This window comes from Phoca vitulina, unplaced genomic scaffold (assembly GCF_004348235.1).
Source record: "Phoca vitulina isolate PV1807 unplaced genomic scaffold, GSC_HSeal_1.0 scaffold2, whole genome shotgun sequence".
In the NCBI taxonomy this organism is placed as follows: Eukaryota; Metazoa; Chordata; class Mammalia; order Carnivora; family Phocidae; genus Phoca; species Phoca vitulina.
The window spans coordinates 67,198,884-67,218,791 of NW_022589705.1; the positions used below are offsets into that span (position 1 = coordinate 67,198,884).

Sequence of the window (19,908 nt, forward strand, 5' to 3'; positions counted from 1 at the left end):
CCCACCTAAGAAGGCCCAGAGCAGACCAGAAAAGAGGTTGAGGGGGCCTCTGTTCCTAGAACGTTCCATCTCAGGTCTCCTCTCTGCCCGACTGGGCAAGGGAAGCAAGCCGCGTGTCTTGAGCCCTGTTCTCCTCCCCACCAGGGACAGCATCATCATAAGCATCACTAACTGTGCCACCAGCGTCTATGCTGGCTTCGTCATCTTCTCCATCCTGGGCTTCATGGCCAATCACCTGGGTGTGGACGTGTCCCGTGTGGCTGACCACGGCCCTGGCCTAGCCTTCGTGGCTTACCCTGAGGCCCTCACCCTGCTGCCCATCTCCCCACTCTGGTCCCTGCTCTTCTTCTTCATGCTCATCTTGCTAGGGCTGGGCACTCAGGTATGAAGCACGGGACGTGGGCCAGGGGCCTGGTGAGGGTGGAGGCCGGGCCGGAGGCCAGGCCCTTGCTCTGACGGCCACTTCCTGCAGTTCTGCCTCCTAGAGACGCTGGTCACAGCCATTGTGGATGAGGTGGGAAACGAGTGGATCCTGCAGAAAAAGACCTACGTGACCTTGGGTGTGGCCGTGGCTGGCTTCCTGCTGGGCATCCCCCTCACCAGCCAGGTAAGCCCCGAGGGAAACGCTGGGCTGGAGTGGCCCGGGAGGGGGGCATCGTGGGTCGGGGAGCTGGGCTTCGGCGCTCCCGGCTCAGCTGCCCACTGGCCCGCAGGCAGGCATCTACTGGTTGCTGTTAATGGACAACTACGCGGCCAGCTTCTCCCTGGTTGTCATCTCTTGCATCATGTGTATGTCCATCATGTACATCTACGGTAAGTGCGCAATCTTCTGTGGCCTCTCGTGTCCCGGCCCCTGGCCTCCCCACGCTGCCCTGCCAGGCTTGCTGACACCCCTCTCTCAGGGCACCGGAACTACTTCCAGGACATCCAGATGATGCTGGGATTCCCACCGCCCCTCTTCTTCCAGATCTGCTGGCGCTTTGTCTCTCCAGCCATCATCTTCGTAAGTTCCTCGGCCGCCTGCCCCCCTCCCTGCTGCCCCCCCTGGCAAGTGTCCTTCTCTTGGGAACCAGCAGAGGGAGAGCAGGAGCCCATCCATCTGGCCAGAGCTTCCCCCCACCCTGACCCTCCCACGGGGTCTCCGCACCCACCACTCTGGCCACTGGGAGCCTGAGAGAGGTTGCATAGAGTCAGGCGGAGACTCAGAACCACCCGGGCACTGGCCTCGGCTTGGGAAGGGAGCTTAGAGCCCTTATTCAGCTGAAGACGGTGCCCAGCCTCGGCAGGGGAAAGCAGGCTGGCAGCGGCAGAGAGCCGGCCCTCCCTCCCTCCCTCCTGCGTGCTAGCCCCAGAGGGGCCTCAGGAACAATTAGTGATATTGGTGTCAGCCTCCATCGGCCTTGCTGATCCCTCTTAGCGGAGGTGCTCAGGGTACGCGGTGTGAATGCACGGGTGTTCCAGAAGCGGGTTGTACAAGTCAGATGTCAGCTCCAGATCAGAGGCAACCTCCTACGCCTTCCAGGCACTGGAGTGGCCTGGCTCTGGAGAGGGAAGGCTCTCGTTCCCCCAGTATTCAACACCTGGGAGACTCCCATCAGGGAGCGGAATTGGAAGGACCTCCCGCCCTGGCCGGGAACCAGGCACTTTCTGCATGTTGTTCATGTATCAACTCATGTGATCCAACTCTTCAAGGTATCATTGTTATTCCCACTTGACAGATGAGGAAACTGAGGCACAGAGATGTTAAGTAATTGACCCAAGTTTACACAGCTAATAACTGACAGAGTCGCTATTGGAAGCAGGTCGTCCCATCCGGAGCCTGTGTGCCGGGCCAGGGCTACACCAGAAACGGCCGCAGGAAGGAGGACTGGTCCATGGACTAAAAACCATCTGGTTTTGCTCCTTTATGCTCAGGGTGGGAGGAGGAGGCACAAAGTGTTTGTTGGTAGAATGGTCGCTCCACAGAGAAGAGGCAGGACCACCGGAGTGACAGAAGGGTCAGCCTAGTGGCAAGGGCAGCATTCAGTCATGTCCCTGTCATGCCCAGCTTCTCTGGGCCACAGGGAGCTCAGCACCGGATTCCCACTTTGGCTCATATTTCTGGCGGTGGAAAAGGCCCCTGAGGGCTGAGGTCTCCACCACATGGGGTGTGGGATCTTCCCCGAGGCTGGCACAGGCCCAGCTTTGAAACAGGAGCAGCGGAAGCCTCCTATGAGTGGCCTCCTGTAAGTGGGGGGGGGGCGGGGGAGGCCGAGCACTGCTGCCAAGCGCCGTGCCCTCTGGGGCTTGCGGCTGAGGCCGAGGCCCGGGACCCTCTTGAGGGGAGCTCATCCTCCAGAGCTCCGAAGAGGCTGCCACCCTGGGCAGAGACCTGGGGTACCAGCCAAGGCAGAGCAGGAGGCAGGAAGGAGGCAGCCCCAGGAAGGCTCCGGAGGGGCAGGCTCAGCCCGGGTACCGTGTCTCCGAGAGACTGAGGCAAAGTGGGCAGCGCCCTCTCTGTGCTCAGAAAGCCAGGCCAGAGTCGCCCTAAGCTGAGGACTCCAGGCCCTGTGGACTTACGTTTCTGGGCTGTTGTGTCTTCTTTGGGGGTTTTACTTCTTTAGATTTCTGAAAGGCTCTTTTTGACAAACCATCTTTCTGTCCGCTGAAATAAGAGATTTGTTTACACCTTGATCAGCATCTAGTTCCACTCAGGAAACTGGTCATAAGCTCCTACTATGCGCAGCATCCCGGGAGGGGCCCCCTAGTGGGTGTGGGTCTTGCCGTCCTGAATTTGGTCACTAGGACGCAGCTGAGGGCTCAGGAGGCGGATGCCGAGCCCCCCTGGGGAATGGCCCGGGAGCCACCTGCTCATCTTTCTGCTTCCTTAGTTTGTTGTCGTTGCTGTGGCCTGGGCTTCATTTCCCATCCCACTCCTCTCTTTCCAAAATGGTTCCCAGTCCCCAGCCTGCCATTCACCATTTCTAGGCTTTGGAGCCTCCCTTATGGCTCCACAGCCATAGACAGGCAGGGCTTTGCCCTCTCCGCTCCCGCATCGCTCTCATCTCTGCACAAGTCCGTTCAAATCAGCAAGTGAGGTTGTGCCAGGCACTCTGCTGGGCATAGAGACCCTGATGCAGTCCCAGGAGGCCCTAGGCCTATGGGAAACATGAAACAAATGCTTAGCAGATGGAAAATGCCATTGACAGCCCTTTCAGGAAGAGGGATGAGAAATCTGGAAAGGCTTCTTGAAGGAGGTGTCATTTGCATGGGGTCTGACAGAGGAAAATGGAGAGGATTCTCCAGAATAAATGAAGAGGGAAGAAGATGCTGGGTGCAACCGAGACATTGAGACGGGTAATGTGGCCAGAAGGATAAGTGAGGTCTCGCTGGGAGATGGCAAAAGCTCTAAGGCCCAGGATTTGGCAAAAGGGAGCCATCGCAAGCCTTTGAGGAGAACTGACTGACTTCAAAGGTGATTTCAATTGTTCCCTGGCCGGTTCAGGATTATGACGAAGGCAGACCTCTCCTCTTCCATGATGCCTGATGCCTACCTGCCCCCCAGGCCCTGGACCTTCGGTTCCATCTGCTTCGTCCACTACCCAAACCTTGACATTGCCCCTGTCCTGCCCAAAATGCCTCTTCCTAGTTCGGGAGACTGGAGAGAAAGGGGAGGGGTGCTGGGAGAGGGACTGAGGCCTGGAGAATGGGGGGGGCGGTACTGGGCAGGCCTCACGGGCACTCCCGTCCCCTACTCTCTGCAGTTCATTCTCGTCTTCACGGTGATCCAGTACCGGCCAATTACCTACAACCACTACCAGTATCCAGGCTGGGCTGTGGCCATCGGCTTCCTTATGGCTCTGTCCTCCGTCATTTGCATCCCTCTCTATGCCCTGTTCCAGCTCTGCTGCACAGATGGGGACACCCTCCTCCAGGTGAGGGGTGGGGGCAGGCCACAGCCAGGTGAATGGGGAGGGGGTGCGTGGATGGGGCTTCCTGGCTCCCTTCTGAAGCGCCCACCCACCCTCCATGTCTACCTCTCCTGCAGCGTTTGAAAAATGCCACGAAGCCAAGCAGAGACTGGGGCCCCGCCCTCCTGGAGCACCAGACTGGGCGCTATGCCCCCACCATCCCACCCTCTCCTGAAGACGGGCTGGAGGTCCAGCCGCTGCACCCGGACAAAGCCCAGATCCCCATGGTGGGCAGTAACGGCTCGAGCCGTCTGCAGGACTCCCGGATATGAGCACAGCTGCCCGGGGAGGGCCCCACCCCCGCCCGTGCTCCCACCACAGAGACTGGGGAGGCAGGGGACGGGTGTCACCACCTGCCCCTGCCATGCCCTGGCCAGGGCGGCTGCTGTCACCTTGGTCACCACTGGTAGCGTGGTCATTTGTGCTCGTGTCCCCAGTGTTTACAGGTCCTTTGGATGCCCAGATGGCAGCTGGGGATGGGTGTGGGCGATGGGAGGGTTGCCGGTGGGGGGCAAAGCACTTTGGAGGGGGGTCTAAGGCCAGGTCCCCAGAGATCTGCTGGGCTTTACATGGCCTCTGATGCCCCCACACTCTGCCCTGAGCTGTGGTTCTAGGTGGCCCCCCTACCTGTCCCCCTCCTTGGGCCTCCAGCCTCCTGACCAGTGTTCCTGCCCTCAGAGCAGACCCCAGCCTCTGCCCAGGCAAATTTGGGTCTTCCTATCCAGGGGCAGGGTGAGGGGCTAAGGGGCTGTACAGTGTTACTCGTCAGGCTGTGCCGCCCAGCCCTGTTTGTCTGTGTAATTATTTTTGTAAAAATCGTATTATCTGTGGTTGCCACTCCCGTGCCCCCAGCCTTGGGCCCCCTCTGTCTTCCAGGCCTGCCTGCACCTCACTCGGCTGCTCTGGGGTCTCTGCACCTCATTCCAGCCCTGGCTGTCAGGCCCAGCCAGCAGAGGCCCATGACCCAGCAGCCTGCCCAAAGCACTAGTTTCTGGGGGGTAGGGGTGGGGCGCTGCTCAGCAGGAGGTTTGAGCCCAGAGCCCTGGGGAAGGGGACCTTACAGGAAACCCCCTTGCCCTCTCTCCACCAGGTGAAAGGTCCAGTCCTCCCAAACTGGGCTGCCCTTGTTCATGTGCCAAATGGCCCCAGCCCGCGTGCCCCATCCCCTCTCTGGAGCCAGAGCTCCACCCCACCCCCCCAGCCCCGCAGTGTCCATCTGTCCGTCCTCTGTGCCCCTGTGTGCAGTGACAGCCCCGGAAGAGCCGCCTCTAATCCTCTGTAGCAATAACGGTGCACCAGCCACCCCGACCCCTCCGTGCACCACTAGGATTTTAAAGTCCATAGATTTTAATGAAATTTCTATTCCTGTCTCTGAGCTGCCGCTGTGCTTTGTCTGAGTGCCCCAGGGGCACAAGAGTCGGGGCTGGGATGAGACCTCTGCCGGCCAGGCCTTTGTGGAAGACCGGAAGAAGAAAGGCCAAAGGCCCTGATGGTCAGAACGAGACACCAGGGGCTTGGCGAGGGGGTGGGGCAAGAAGGGCCAGACAGATGGACAGCCCTGCGTCCTGGCGGGGCCCATCCAAGACTAGATCTGAAGCAGGCTGGGCCACAGCAGCTGAGAGGTGGCAGCGGCGGACGGGGTGAGTTCCAGCAGGAGCCGAAGCCTACTTCCCGGCCAGCCCTTCAGGTGGGGGCGTGGGGTGCCGCGCTGGACACCGGAGTGGACGCGGGCCTTTTCCCCGCGCTGCACTGAAGCCTCCGTCGCCCATGGCAGGTGGCAGTCAGGCCTCGGGGGCAGCGCTCCGGCGGAGGGGCAGGCAGGCAGCCCCGGCGGGGCCCCCCCCAGCCTCCCGCAGCCCCGCGGGGGCAAGGCCAGCCTCCGGGACCCTGGCTGGAGGAGCCCACGGGCTGCTGCCTGGGCAGGAAAGAGCAGCTGTGAGCGAGCAGCGGCCTGACCCTTCGGCCACCCTGTCCCGCCGTGCCGCCGCCCTGGCTGACCTGTGGCTGGAGGAGACACAGGACGGCCTCAGAGGGGCCTGCAGCTCCCGTCGCATGGCCGCCTTCTGTTCCTTCAGCTCTGCAGGAGAGGCGCCTCTGAGACACAGTGCCCAGCAGCTCTGGGGTGTGTACAAGTGTGGCGTGGGGAGCAGGGCCTCCTTGGGGTCCTCACCTGCCAGGGTGGGCTCTAGGGTTGCCTCGGAGGGCCGGGGGGCCCCTGTGTACTCCTCTTCCAGGCAGCGCTGCAGGGAGAGCTGGCTCAGTGCCCCAGCCTTAGGCAGGGGTGGGGCAGGGCAGGACCCCCAAACTGGCTCAGGCAGTCCCTGGTCAGAGGGGAGACACTAGCCCCCCTGAAAAGCCCAGCTTGGTGAGGTGGTGGCTGACTTGGACTCAAGACTTAGGGAAGGTAAGGAAGCAAAGACAGGGACAAATTCAGCAAGTTAATCTAAAAGTGCTGACCTTGGGCTAAGGGGCTCAACCAGAATCTTCTGGATTCACACACACAGGGATGGTCCACACATGAGAAATGGCCACAGGACCCACACACACCTTTCCATGCACATATGCACACAGACACACCCGCACGTGGCCTTCACGCACCAGGTAAGGGGCAGCGGTGTCTACACTCAGCAGAAGGGCTCTGGGCAGGGAGGCCCAGGGCTGCAGCTCACCTGCAGGGTGGGGATCATCCTCTCCAAGGTGTGACACTCCCCCTCCAGGAGGCTCCTGGGACACATGGAGGATGGCAGCCGCGACCAGCTCCACAGGACCCAGTCTCAGCTGAGCCCTCCACCCAGCCCCTAACCTCCAGCCTCCCGGCCTCCAGGCCCTCCCGCCTCAGCCCGCCCTGCTCTCTGTGGCCGGGTGCTGCCCGCAGCCTTCCACCCCCAGCAGCCTCCGCCAGGGCAGGATGTGCCCTCCCCGTGCCTACCTCACAGCGCCCACCATCCTCTCTTCTGCATTACGGCAGGGGCCTCCTCCAGCCTCCCTTCTCCCCCGCATCACAGCCCCTCCCCTCCTTAAAACCCTCCCATGGTTCCTCAGGCCTCAGAGCCTGCTGGCATCCCTGCTTGACCACTTCCTGGCAGCAACCACAGCGGCCCTGCAGCAACCTGCCCTTGCCACCCCTCAGCCTTCCCCTCCTGGTCTCCCCACCAGGTGTGTGGCCACCTTCTCCTCTCCCACAGTCCAGTCCCGGTACTTCAAGACCTGTCCCGGCCCCATCCACCCTGTGTCCACCCCCACCACGCACACTCAGGGGCCTCACCGCAGGTGTCCAGCAACCTGGTCGATGCTGGACACATTCAGCTGGTCCTTGATGACGCTGAGGTCCCTCTGACTGCTGCTGGCAGATGAGGTCAATGTTACTCTCCCCATGTTGCCTCACCCCAGGCCTTCAGGACACAAGTGCCCCTTCTTCTAGACAGTTCTGTGTCTTTTCTCGCAAAGGCAACATAGTATAGTGCAAAGGGGAGGAGTTCTGGAGCCTGGTTTGCAAATGGGCTCTGTCACCCTTCAGTGTGTGTGACCTTGGGCAAGTGGATTATCCCTTCTGAGCTTTAGTTCCTCATCGGTAAAAGGGGGCCATCATTCCCCCAAAGGGTTGTGTGACAACTAGAAATAAGTTGCTGCTGCCATTCACTTATGAACACGCTCCTGCTCCTTTATCTCATTCAGTCCCCAGCGCTCCCTAGCCCAGCTCTCATTGATCCCTGCATGTGGTTGTAGGAGGTCCAGCTCCAGGCCAGGAACTTCTCCATGGAGCCACGTGGAACCCACCAGCTGGCTGGGGTCCGCTGCCAAGCAGGGACAGATCCCTCCTCTCCTGCCACCACTTTACCTGGGTTCACCAGCTCTCATCTGCAATATGTCCTGTTCTGGCAAATCACACCTAGGCTCCTCCAAGGCAAAGCGCAGGACCCTGGGGCTATACTGGACCCAAGCCTGGGTCTGGTCCCTGCAGAAGGTGCACTGAAGGTAATTTAGGGGCTCCTTCCAGGGAACCATCAAAGGCAATCCTGGCCCCTTATCAGGCGCAGGGCTAGCCCCTCTTAGTTCTGCTGCGGGGTCTAGCCCTAGCCCTAGGTCTGAGGTTCCCACCTGCCCTCGCAGATGGCCTTCTGGCGGAGCCCCAGGAGCAGCTGCCTCAGTTCCTGGCGCACGAGGTCTCTTAGGAGGGGCGGTGGTGCCAGAAGGGAGGAGGGGTCAAAGGTGGGGCGGGAGCCAGAGGCTTGGGAGGATCGAGCCTCTTGGAGCAGTGACTGTAGCATCACCACCTGCAAGGAGAGCTGGGACACCTTGCGACTGGGGAGAGAAGTGACGGGAGTGAAGGGGGCTGGGGGACTGAGGGGCAGAGCGGAGTCAAGAGGGCTGGGCGGACAGTGAGATCCAGCAAGATCTCGAGAGCTATCGGGCAGGACTAGGGACCCGGAGGAGGTGGGGAAATCACCCGAGTCGTGGGACAGGCCTGGAGTGTGGCCCATCTGCCCACTCCCCACCTCTGCCCGCAGCTCCAGGCTCAGGTCCACCGTCGTCTCCCCCAGAATCCTCTTCACTTCGGGCCGCTCCGGGAGCGGAACGTGTTCCTCTACCAGCTCCCACAGAGACGGGGAGTCCCGGAGCATGGCCCGCCCGCGCCGCCGCCCCCCGTCGAGCGGCCCCAGGCTCGCACCTGCGGGAGAGCAGGTGGCGGCGCCGCGTTACCGGGAGAAGGCTGGTCGCCCAAGGCTGGGCCCCGCCCACCCGCGCCCCGCCCCTTCCCGGCCTCACGGGCCACGCCCCCAGCCCGTCGCGCTCCCCGGCCTCTCCCAAGCCCCACCCTTGTTCTGCCACCAGTCTCAGCGACTGGAATTACCCGGTCCGGAGCCGCTGGTCTCTGGCGCTGTCCCTTGTGCCCCGCTTTTGGCTGACTCTCGGGGGCCGCTGTGCCCGGTCACGGCCCCGAGGAGCCGGGCAGTGGGGACCGGGGCCCTAGCCCCGCCTCTTCCGCGCGGCCGTCACCCGGGAAACCGCGCCGCTACCCAGGCTCCGCCCCCAGCCGTTCCAGGTGGGGTGGGCGGTACCAGCTAGCCCGGAGTCGGACCCACCGCCGCGGGGGGTGGTTTGGGAGAGTCCGAACCATCCAGAATCCTGGTGCCAAGCCCTCTGGGCTCGTCTCCGGGCAGCTTTCGGCTTCGGGGCAGGTGGGAAGAGCCGAGAAATCGGAGCCCACTGGGGTTGTTATTACTTCGTTGCCTCTCGTGGCCTGGAGGCAGCGGCTGGGTAAACCTTTCCTCAGGGTCGGCGGAAGTCTCGCGAGCGGCTGCGCTTGCAGAGGCCTGGGGAACCAGGACAACCCGGGCCACCAGGACAGCCCGGGCCAGACAGACCGAGAAATCGGAGGTGCCCTCCCACAACACACACCGGGTCTGGAATCTGGGCCCAGATTCCCTAACCTCAAGCAGACAAAGGGGCTGCTCCATTCACGTTTTTTACTAAAGCACCCACACAAGTTTCTGTGCAATGTACAAACAACGAGCCGGCCCTGGGGGCTACTGCCTTCTCTCTGAGACAGGGAGGCGGGAACCAGACTGACTGATCCAAGCCCCACCCGCCCCCCATGCAAAGCCCAACCCCAAGATCCCAGGCAGCGACACAGCACCCCCTCTGGTCCCCTCCTGGGGCTGCTCCTCAGCAGGGGGCGCACCAGAGTTTGCCCCTACAATGTTGAATGAAAAAGGTTTCCCCTCCCCTGGGAGCACGGGGGATCCCCAAGTCTGAGAATTCCCCCTGGAAGCGACACTGCCCCCTAGTTGTACCTCCCACTCTTCCAGGCCCTAGGGGACTCAAGGGGGGAGAAACTGAGGCACAGAGAGGTGGAGTGACCTAGCCCAGGCCACTCGGTGAGGCAGTGCAGGGGCTGGCCCGACCCTGACAGTGAGGGAGGGCTGGGTTGGGGAGGGAGGAGCAGGAAGAAGGGTTGACCCCAGAGAGGGCCACACTGGAGGGGCTTGCCCAGGTTGGAAGTCCCCCAAAGTAGGTTCTGAAACTTCCAGGTGCAGCTGGGGGGGGGGCCTATGGAAGACCCTCCGAAAACAGAGCCCATAGTCTCAGTCCTGGGGGATCCCCCACAGAGTAGCCGCCAGCCAGGCTATATAGGTCAGTCCTCTGGCAGGCAATCCTTGGCACTGGGAGCCTTTGTCCATTAGCATCAGCCCCGAGGGGGCCATGATGGGGGCCGCCCAATGTCCACTGTGATATTGGTGAAGAGTGGTTGCCGAGACACCTCCAAGACCTGGTACCGCACTGACCCGATGCCATCCCGCTTCATGGTCAGCTTCGTGTTTTGAATCTTGGTAAACCTAGATAGGATGGAAGTGGGTCCAGATCAGGGCTACCCAATAAACCAAATATGGGATCTCTGGGGCTAAGGCTCAAGCCACCCTGGCTTCTTCCAGGGATGACTCGGTTCTCACCAAACCCTCTGCCCGTCACCTGCTTGGAGCCCTTTTGCTCTGGCATCTGCCTTCAAAACAGAGATCTTACCCCCTTGAGTCCAGAACTGTGACACCCTCACAAATCTCCTTCTGAGCTCATGTTCTTCTAAGCCTTAGACCCAGACACGGGCATCCCATAGGCACCTCAAAGGCAATGTGTCCTGTGTCGGGTCATCGTCTGTACTCCCCAAGACCCTCTTCTCTTTACTATCTTCTCTGTCCCCCACCACTTACTTAATGAGCAGTCCCCAAGTGCCAGGCTCTGCTCTTAAGTAGCAGGGGCCCAGTCAGGAACAGGACAGTAAGTCCTCCCTCTCATGGCAAGTCTGTTCCACTAGGGGAGACAGGTAACAGACAAGGAGCACACCAGAATGCTAAGGGAGACAGGGGAGGGAGACCAAGATGGTTGCCTTGGAAGGGGTGAGCGCCTGACACCAAGCTGACAGCAGGGGGAAGGGCATTCCAGGCCGAGGTAAGCACAGGCTGACCCTAAACTGGAAATGAGATTTTGAACAGCCAGTGGTTTGAGCTTAATGGGCCAAGGGCGTTAAGAACAGCTTGGAGGCTAGAGCATGTAGGGGTGGGGCTCTGTAAGTCAGAGGATGCAGTTTTTTTTATTTCTAGGAGTGAGAAGATGGGGATTTTTAGCCCAGTGGGAGGCAAGCGGGGAGGGCCAGAGGACAGGAACAATAGAAGGACGAGGGGGAAACAGGGAAACTAGGGAGAGGCCACTGCAGGAGTCCAGACAAGAGGACAGAGGCTGTGCTTGGGCAGAGGGGGTGAAGGGAAAAGCGGATGGGCTCAGAGATGTTTGGGGAGTGGCACTGACAGGACCTGCTGATGGTTTAGACACGCAGGGGGAGCGAACGAAGAATCCAGGAGAACTAGATTTGAAACAAAAGCAACTAGGTGGATGGAACCATTCATTTCTTTAAGCCAGAAATGCCTTGCTGTCTTGCCACTTCCTCACCCAAGGTCGACATCACTCATTCATGAGGACACCAAGACCTGACACAGGACCAAGGCTCCTGGCATGTGCTTCTGGAGCTCCACTCCCACCCTCATCGCAACCGTTTTGATCCTCCCGGTCCTTCTGAGCTTAGCTCAGATCCCTCTCCAGAGCCATCCCAACACCGAGCACTCTCCCTCAGATGCCCTGCAGCCCCTCTTCTCCCTTCCCTGCTTGCCCTGGTTTTTTTTATCTGAACTGCTTTTTCATCAGCTCCCTGGATGCCCAGTGCTTCATGCTCCTGCCAAAGGCCAACCTCCACTGGTGCTGCAGCCTACCTCCCCACTCTTACACCCTGCCTTCAGAGCAGACCAACCCTACCGTTCCATCTGGGCACACGGCAGCCTCACGCCCAGCACACCCCTGGACCCCGTGACTCCTCCAAACCTGGTCAGCTTCCTTCCTGGCCCACCAGCAGCTCTGCCAGCCCTGCTTCACCTTCTTCAAACTCAAAGGGTGATCCTTTCAAACCCAAATCTGATCCTGCCCCCTTCCCTGCTTAAAGCTCTCCCATGACTCCCCAGTGCCCCTAGGACAAAAGTGAAACTCCCAACCTGGGATCCGAGACCCCAAACACCCAGCACCGACCCCACTACTGTCACTCCCAGCCCTCAGTGACTATAATACCAGAGTCCCAGACTCTTAACTTATACCATGCATGTTCACATTCCAGACTCCTGCAAATACCATTCCTTTTCTCCAAACTGGCCTCCTCCACTAGCCTGGTGAATACAGCACTGTGCCCAAGGCAGGTGTGTGACAAACACGTGCGGAATGAATGATCTTTCAAACTCCGGTTTACCATCACCTCCTCCAGGAGGCCTCCCACCATCACTCCTTCTTCTGCCGGGGCAGCACCTTGCCCTGATCACCTGGTGCTGTAACTGCCTGTCTCCCTCGCTAGAGTGAACTTCACAGGGGCTGTCAGGGACTGGCTCTGGGCTCCCCCGACCGGCCCCCATCCCCCAGGTTAGAGTGGTGCCGGGAAGCCCTTGTCTACACTGCACATGCCCTTGGGTGCCTCTCCCAGCCAGCGCCAAATGCTGCTACATCCTCAGGGACGGAGAGGCCTGCTCCAGGCTCAGAGGGATCAGCACTGTCTGTCCGCACCCTGCCCCACGTTGCTCAGGCCACCTTTGTTGGGTCCCCAGGCCCAGGAGCTGTGCCCAGTGCCTGCTCCCTCTTGTCCTATCCCCTCTGGCACAAGGGAGGTCTGTGAGGACACCGATGGGAATGTAATCTACTCAGGGATGATTTGAACTCTGCCTTTACATTTTTGTCACCTCTAGGAATTAGGCCAGGGATGACCGAAGTCTGGGGCGAGGCTGAGCTAGGGGTCGGGGATCAGGGATCAGGGGTCTGGAAGTCAAGGGTTCAGGGGCCTTGGGAATCACGTCTAGGGATCAGTGGCACTGGGGAGTCCCTTCTAGGGAGTAAGGGATTAGGGGCACTTGGGGTCACCTCTGTGGGTTGGGCTCGTTATGCTTGTCCCGGTCGTGCTTGATCATGCGGTAGCGGCCTATGCGGATGTCTGGGCGCGAGATCTTCATCCCAGTCAGGGAGATCCTGGGGATGGGGACAGACGGGCTGGAGCAGGCACCAGGAAGGGCAAGGAGCCTCGCCCGGTCTGCACTGCACCTTCTGCACCCAGTCTACTCCCTGCCCCGGCCCTACTCACCGGTTGAAGATGTCGTCATCCTCGCCACCCCAGCCCCAGTACTCATTGGGGAAGCCGTTGATTCTCAGAAACTGGGCTTTACTCAGGCCTGACACGCCTCCAAAGTAGCCAGCGTAGGGCAGCCTGTGGCACGAAGGGCACGTGTCAGCTGAGGGGCCGGAGGGGATTCCGGGGGGAAGGCCAGAGATGGGTGAGGGGCCAGGAGCAAGGGGGCGCTGGGTGCGGTGCGGACCGTCGGGCTGGGGAGTCTGGGTCCAGCTGAGAAGGGAGCCCTCACCGGAAACCGAACTTGTCCATGGCAATGGCGAAGTGGCGGGGCTGGTCACCACAGCGGTACAGGTTGCGGTCATCCATGGGGACCAGGTCCACGTCACTGAAGATGAAGCAGTCGTACGTGGCGTCCTCCTTCAGCGCCTCTAGGAAGCCTACGTTGAGCAGCTTGGCCCGGTTGAAGGTGTCCTCACCGTGCTGGGGGTGGGGCAGGGGACAGGTCAGCTCTGGGCCTGTGACTGGCAGGCACCTGCCACTTTACCACTGTCCAGAGCGCTCCCCAAGGGGCTCCTACTCCCTGCCTGCCCCCACCCCACTCTGAGTGGCTTCCCTAGGTCCTGCCTTCCAAGGCCTTCCAGGACTTGGCTTCAGGCTCCTCTCCCACTGTTTCCCTCAGACCCCAAGGCCCAGCTGCACTATGTTCCTCAGCAGCCCCGGAACATGCCAGACTCTTTACTGCCTCAAGGCCTTGCTGTCAGCTCTGGAATGCTCTCCTCTGACGGTCAAGCTTGTGTGTGGACAGGCATCCATGCTCACACCTCCCTGGCTCCGCATAATCATTCCTTCTGTCCTGTGAGCTTCACTTAGTGTCCTGTTACACTGTGACTTAAGAGCGCTCGTTTCGTTCATTCTTTCACCCCTCACTCCAGCAGGCCCTATAGTCCTGTCCCAGGCACCAGGCATCTTCTCTGTGCCAATGGGAGCCTTAGAGAAGAGCAGCCCTGAGGCCACTGCATCCCTGCTAAGCACACTCACAACATGAGATGAACAGTGAATGCCCCAAATAACCAGTGTCGAAGACAAAGAAACCATGGGTACTGAGCCACTGAGCCTCAGCCACCTATCCCTTCTGGCTCATCTGGATCCACATCCAGCTTCCCGTGCAGCCTCTGAGACCGGGACAGGACCTGGCTAGATTCACTTGTCTCCCCAGCAAAATGCCAAGCACAGGGTGTACAGGCAGTCATGGCCCAGTGAGCCGGGGGTCCCCTGAAAAATGGGGCTGCAGGCCAGGCCTCCTGGAGGTTGGGTTTCTGGCCACGCATGCCCATGCTCCAAATTCTAGCCAGAGCAAGGAGGATCCCATGGAAGGAGCTGGCCGCTGGGCTCCCTGTCCCAACCCACCATCTCTAGGGTGGAGCTAGACCGGCCCCTGGAGAGGGGTCTCTAGGCGGGCCCCTCCAGAGGGAGAGGAGGAATCACGGCCCCTCCTTCCCACCAGCCAGCCTGGTCGCGATGGGGTGGGAGCGGCTCACCCTGCTTGCTCTCTTTCCTTGCCCTGCACCTTCCCTCCCACCAGCCCTTGCAGCAATTGTGCATTTTCTCCTGGCTCATCGGCTCTCCTTTCTGACCTTTCTCACCAGCCAGGAGCCCTGAGTTTCTCCCACGCGGCTCATAAACATGCCCAATTTTACCCCATCTGAAAAAGAAACCTCTCTAGCCACCGCCCTACCTTTGCCTCCCCTTCTCGGCAGAGTGGTTTTTTTTTTTTTAAAGAGTTGCCTCCAATTGGCTATTTCCATTTTGTCAAATCTGATTCCTTCTTCAACCCACTGCAATCTGCTTCCGCCCCCACCATGCCCCTGAAATGGTTCTCGCTGGGCCCACCTTGTTGCTAAATCCACTGGACGCTTCTTAGTCCATATCCTTCCTCCCCCGGCAGTGCTCACGTAGCTGCCATGCTTCCTTCTGGACACTTATTCCTGGGCTTCGGGGACATCACACTCTCCTGGGACTCCCCGAACCTTTCTGGCCAACCTTCCCAGTCTGTGGTGCTGTCCCTTCCCCCACCCATCCCTTACATGCTGGCTTTCCCCTCTCAGGCCCCGTGCTCCCCGGGCAGGCTGGACGTTGTTGGCTTTAGGGACCATCCGCATGCTGGTGGCTCCCAGATCCCTCTCTGCACCTTAGACCTCGCTGCTGGGTGGACTCATGGGTCTAACTGCCGGCTGAACATTCCTCTCATACTTCACCCGGACACTCAAACTCATCCCATGCAAAAAAGAATTCAGAGTCAAGCTCTCCCCCAGACCTGGCCAACCCCCTGTGTTCTCACTCACAGGTGCAGCTAACCACACAGCAAATGGCCAAGAAGAACCCTCGAGGTGTCTGGCGTCTCCCTTTCCTTACTCTCTACCGTGTCACATCTCTCCCACTGCAGCCGACCCACACACAGGTTCACTGTCTCTCTCCTGAACATCGTAGCCTCTTTGTAACTGGTCACCCCGCCTCCAGTCTCCCCCCCTCCAACCCATTCTCCACTTGCAACCAGAGCCATCTTCTCGATAAACAAGTGTACATGCTACTCCTCGCTTAAACCCTTCCAGGGGTGCCCCCGCCACCTTCAGGCTGGAGTGCAACTGCTTCGCATGCCTCCGGAGACCCTTCTGGATTTGGCCTCTGCCAGCAACTCCAGGCTCATCTTTGCTGCCCACCCTACACGCTGGACCCCACACCTCGGCCAACGGTTCCCCAACACACGAGACCGGTTCTCTGGATGGGGTCTGGGGCCTCCAGTCCGTCTGCCAGCTGATGCCTGTTCATCCCTCAAGACCCATCTCAACTGCCACTTCTCCACCCCAGGGCTGGACAAGGCCCCTCTGTGCCCCCACAGCCCCCTGCTCCAACTCATCCCACACCATCGTCCTGGAGTCTACAAGGATCCAAGTCCAAGTGTGGGAGTCGTAAGTACGGGAAGGAGGACCCGCATCAGATCCTCCCCGGGTCCCAGCAGCCAGGCCCCTCCAGGCCCAGGGCAGGGCTGAGACACTGAGCTGAGTTCCCGGGCCTCTGCTGTGGCCGTGGCCCTCACGCAGACCTCATCCCTCTCCCAGGCTCTAAGTCCCCCTCTCCAAGGGCTTCTCCACAGCTCCTCACAGCCAGCAGACCCTAGGTCTCACCTCCACGGGGTGGGACCCGCCGAAGGTGGACCGGGGGGCCCATCCCCGCGGAGGCTGCGCACACACCCGTTGGCGTGCGCGCTCCCCTTCCCGCACCCGCAGACCCGCCCGTGGGAGCAGGGACACACACGCAGCCGCGCTCGTACGGTCACTCATCCACACCACCACGGGCGGACACGAAGCCACGCAGGCTCCCAACCCCACTCATGCACCGGGGGGCCCGGGGCGCTCCGGGGCCCTCTGGTGGCTAGTGCCCAGCCTGGGCCGCGGGCAGCACACCTGGTTGATGACGTAGACGCCGTAGCGCAGCCGCTGTCGCCTCAGGATGGGGTGCAGGTAGTGGAGCCAGTAGCGTAGGTGGTGCTCCCGGTGTCGAAAGGGGATGATGACCGCCACCGTCTGGGCAGGCGTGCAGTCGGGCGGCGCATAGCGGCCGCCCAGGAGCACGCCCGGGTTCTCCCTCTGCACCCGCTCCAGAGGCATGGGCGAGGTGAACTCAATCAGCAGCCGGCCCACTGCAGGCAGGACGGTAGCAGGAATCAGGCCGCCATCGGAACCCAGGGACGCCAGCCCTCTCCCTCAGCCCCGCGGTAGGCCAGGGAAGCCCAGCAACAGCCCTCTCCCAACAGACCCGGAGCCCCTGCACCCCCGTGGCTCATTCCCCAAGTCAAAACGGCCAGGTCTTCTGCCCACCCCTCGAGGCAGGCCCGACCCTGCAGGCTCACCAAGACCAGGCGGCGAGTCAGGACAGGGAGGCAGGGCGGGAGCCGTGGGGCCAGGCCGGGCACTGGGAGCCTCGGGGAGCCCCGAGCTGGGGGTGGTGGTGTTGGGCCGAGAGCAGTTGGTGCTGCTGCTGGCAGCTGGGTGGAGGGCACGGGCAGGGCCGCGGGCACTGAAGCGGCTGAAGAAGGCCAGATGCTGGGCGTAGACGTCGAAGTAGAGGATGACCGCCACGAGAAAGTGCAGCAGGCAGAGAAGGAGCACAGCCTTGCACACGCGCTCCAGCGTGCCCCCCAGCAGTCTGCTCATCCCGCAGGCGGCCGCCGGCCCGCCCGATGGGCCCGGGCATCCGGCTGCCGGCCTGAGCAGGGGGAAGGGAGAAACAGACCCAGCAGGTCAGGGCCCGATGGGCAAGGCTACCCCCCCACCCCATCTGCCTGGTGCTCACCCTCACAGACCTGCATCCTCACACATTACCTGCTCACACCCTGTGACACTCACGGACTCCCATTCTACCTGCAAAGAGACACACGGACACAGTCCCCAGCAACTCACTACTCACACATCGTCACACACCTGAGTACTAACCCATGTATGCATACATTCCTCATTCTTGCTGACACACACGCACACAAGCACAACCTCATGCCCCCTCACACTCAAGGTGCATGCCCTTATCGTGTGACTCAACACACACCTCTGTGTGTTCTCAGAAACATGAACACATGGCCTCTGATCACGGTGGTTCATACCTCCAAATGGAAACACATTTACCTGCAGACCCACATGTGTACCTGTGCCCCAGAGAACAGACACCCCACAGGGCACCATCCTCAACCCAGGACTCTTGGTCTGGGGAGGGGCGACCATTTACTGAGTACCTACCATGCAGGAGCGCTTGGTACTCATGACTTCAGTCAGTCCTCCCAGGAGCCTGGTGGGCAGTGGTTTGGTTGGACAGGTACCAGTGACAAGTAGGCCAGGCCAACTAGGACCAGGCTGGGAAGTGGCCCTCAGCATCCAGGAGGCCCAAATATGAACAAGATGTTTATGGGATTCTTTCCCTCTGGAGCGGGAGGTCAAAATACAGGGTGGGGCATAAGACACCCTTCCTCCAAGACCTCAAGGATTGGGATGAACTTTCTGGAGTCTGCCCAGCACTGCTGGCTCTGATTTCGGGAAGAGGGACCGTCTGGGCCCTGGAGACGGGTCCAGCACCAGCATGGCAGGAAAGGGCCTGGCCTGGGCCACGGCTCCAGCTGCAGTTCCAACAGAACAGCACTCCTGGCAATGCTTCAGGGGGCGGGCTGGGTCTCAGAGGTACACAGCACCACACAACCCCAGCCACCATGGGTCCCAGCTAAAGTCTCCCGCACTCAGACACGCTGAGAACTACAGAGAGTCAAAGACACACCCCAGTGACAGTAACAGTAACGCAGAGTCACACACTCACAAACAAAGCCGCTGCTCCTCGACGCACACAGCCATGCATGCAGGCTCCCGGGCGGCCCGGACGCCCGGCCCCACGTGCAAACATTCCCACCCCTCCCTCCGGGGCAGGGGCTCTGGGTCAGGCTGGCGGCCAGGCTGCGAGGTGCGTTAGGGCGGGGCTGAAAGGCAGACCGGCCTGCACACGTGGCTGCCCGGCACGGGGGAGGTAGCGAAGACTGGGTGGGTGTGGAGCCTGGGCGGGGGGTGGGGTGGTGGGGGGGGGGGGGGGGGGGGGGGGGGGGGGGGGGGGAGAAGAGCCGAGGGGGAGGGATGGGGGGTGGGTAAACGCCAGGCCGGGGTCTGGCCGCCGGCGCCTCTCACCGGCTCCTGGGCGGGGATCACGGGGCCGCGCTCGGAGCGCTCCTCGCGGGGCCGGGTCTGGAATGTCGGGGCCCTGGGCTGGGGGCCGCGCGCGCACCCCTCTCACCCGGCGCTCGGGGCTCAGCAGGGGGCACCGCTCCGGCTCGGGCTGGGTTCCCGGCTCCCGTGGCTGCGGACGGCTCCGTCCCCCATGGCCCGGCCCCGCCGCCTCCCGCCGCCCGGTCAGCGGCCCCCGCGGCCCCCGGGCCGCCTCCCGCCGCCGCCGCGGGCCATGGAGCCGAGCCGCCCCGGGGGGCAGGGCGGGGCCGGGCGGCCGGGCAGACCCACGGACCCGCGGACCGATGGACCACAGCGCCGCCGCCTCCCTCCCGCGCTACGGCGCCTCGGAGGGGCAGGCCTGGCCGGCGCGCCCGCGCGCGCGCACCCGCCTCCAGCGCGCCCGCACCCGCCGCGCGCCTCCGCCGCCCGCCCCTGCCGGCGGCCAAGCGCGGCGGAGCGAGGGGACAGAGGTGGCACGGGACCAGAGAGGGGCGGAAGAAATCGGTAAGGCTCATCCCAGAGGTTGGATTCGGGGTCCAGACTGGGGAGGGTGTGGGTGTGGGCTGGAACGCGAACTCCGCCAAAGAAGGGGGCCTGGAAGTTAGGCGACTCTAGCAGGGAGGGTAGGGATTCGTCAACTCACTGAAGGTAACAGGATTAAAGGCCTGCCAGCGGCCAGCGGAGGGGGCCGCCGGTTGGGCAGGACCCTTAAAGGCGTGGAGAGAAGTGTGTGGCAGGGGCTTCTAGGGTAACAGGAGGTGGGTAAAAGATTGCACAGAAGTGGGAGGAGCTGGACAGGGCCCTGGGAACAAGGGCTCAGGGAATGGCGCTGGGATAGGCAGAGGCAAATCAACGGGCTCCAAGCCCCACAGGGATAAAGGGTGACGGATGCCTGAGAGTAGAGCCACATAGTAGATGTGGCCCATCTGGGCTTAGCAGACAGAACCTTGAAGGCATGGGACTAGGAGGACAGCCCCCTCCCCTGCACAAACACCTGGGTCCATATCCCGAGTCCCTTGCTCCTTTCAATAAAGATATTCAGGGCTAGAGTCCTCAG

General features: G+C 61.5%; 3 protein-coding genes across 19 annotated transcripts in view; 1 reads left to right on the top strand and 2 right to left on the bottom strand.

The window, feature by feature from the left end:
- SLC6A9 (solute carrier family 6 member 9) overlaps positions 1–5,129 on the top strand; it is a 31,558-nt gene extending 26,429 nt beyond the window's left edge. For all 10 annotated transcript variants that reach the window (XM_032430647.1, XM_032430665.1, XM_032430640.1 and 7 more), the window contains 6 exons: positions 145–382; positions 473–607; positions 714–813; positions 903–1,003; positions 3,744–3,914; positions 4,028–5,129. In XM_032430647.1, the coding sequence (XP_032286538.1) occupies positions 145–382; positions 473–607; positions 714–813; positions 903–1,003; positions 3,744–3,914; positions 4,028–4,222 (940 nt within the window). In that variant the 3' untranslated portion in view covers positions 4,223–5,129. The remainder of the gene's footprint in view (positions 1–144; positions 383–472; positions 608–713; positions 814–902; positions 1,004–3,743; positions 3,915–4,027) is intronic.
- Positions 5,130–5,588: 459 nt separating this feature from the next.
- On the bottom strand, positions 5,589–8,918 carry CCDC24 (coiled-coil domain containing 24). Of its 4 annotated transcripts, XM_032430713.1 has the most exons (7): positions 8,803–8,918; positions 8,447–8,619; positions 7,216–7,290; positions 6,549–6,674; positions 6,121–6,190; positions 5,949–6,027; positions 5,589–5,865 (listed from the first exon to the last, which is right to left on the bottom strand). In XM_032430713.1, exons 2-7 carry the CDS (start codon positions 8,570–8,572, stop codon positions 5,634–5,636), a joined length of 708 nt encoding a protein of 235 aa, XP_032286604.1. In that variant the 5' UTR covers positions 8,573–8,619; positions 8,803–8,918; the 3' UTR covers positions 5,589–5,633. The 4 variants fall into 4 exon arrangements, with proteins under 4 accessions (XP_032286604.1, XP_032286594.1, XP_032286621.1 ...); XM_032430703.1 differs by having other exon boundaries at positions 5,949–6,190; XM_032430730.1 differs by lacking the exons at positions 8,447–8,619; positions 8,803–8,918 and having other exon boundaries at positions 6,620–6,674; positions 7,216–7,485.
- Positions 8,919–9,401: 483 nt separating this feature from the next.
- B4GALT2 (beta-1,4-galactosyltransferase 2) lies at positions 9,402–19,021 on the bottom strand. 5 transcript variants are annotated; one of them, XM_032430753.1, is made up of 7 exons: positions 18,919–19,021; positions 17,006–17,361; positions 16,560–16,795; positions 13,388–13,578; positions 13,111–13,233; positions 12,894–12,998; positions 9,402–10,288 (listed from the first exon to the last, which is right to left on the bottom strand). In XM_032430753.1, the coding sequence occupies exons 2-7, from the start codon at positions 17,307–17,309 to the stop codon at positions 10,138–10,140; spliced, it is 1,110 nt and encodes a 369-aa protein (XP_032286644.1). In that variant the 5' UTR covers positions 17,310–17,361; positions 18,919–19,021; the 3' UTR covers positions 9,402–10,137. The 5 variants fall into 5 exon arrangements, with proteins under 5 accessions (XP_032286644.1, XP_032286661.1, XP_032286636.1 ...); XM_032430770.1 differs by lacking the exon at positions 18,919–19,021 and adding an exon at positions 18,813–18,880; XM_032430745.1 differs by lacking the exon at positions 18,919–19,021 and adding an exon at positions 18,454–18,666.
- Positions 19,022–19,908: the final 887 nt, after the last annotated feature.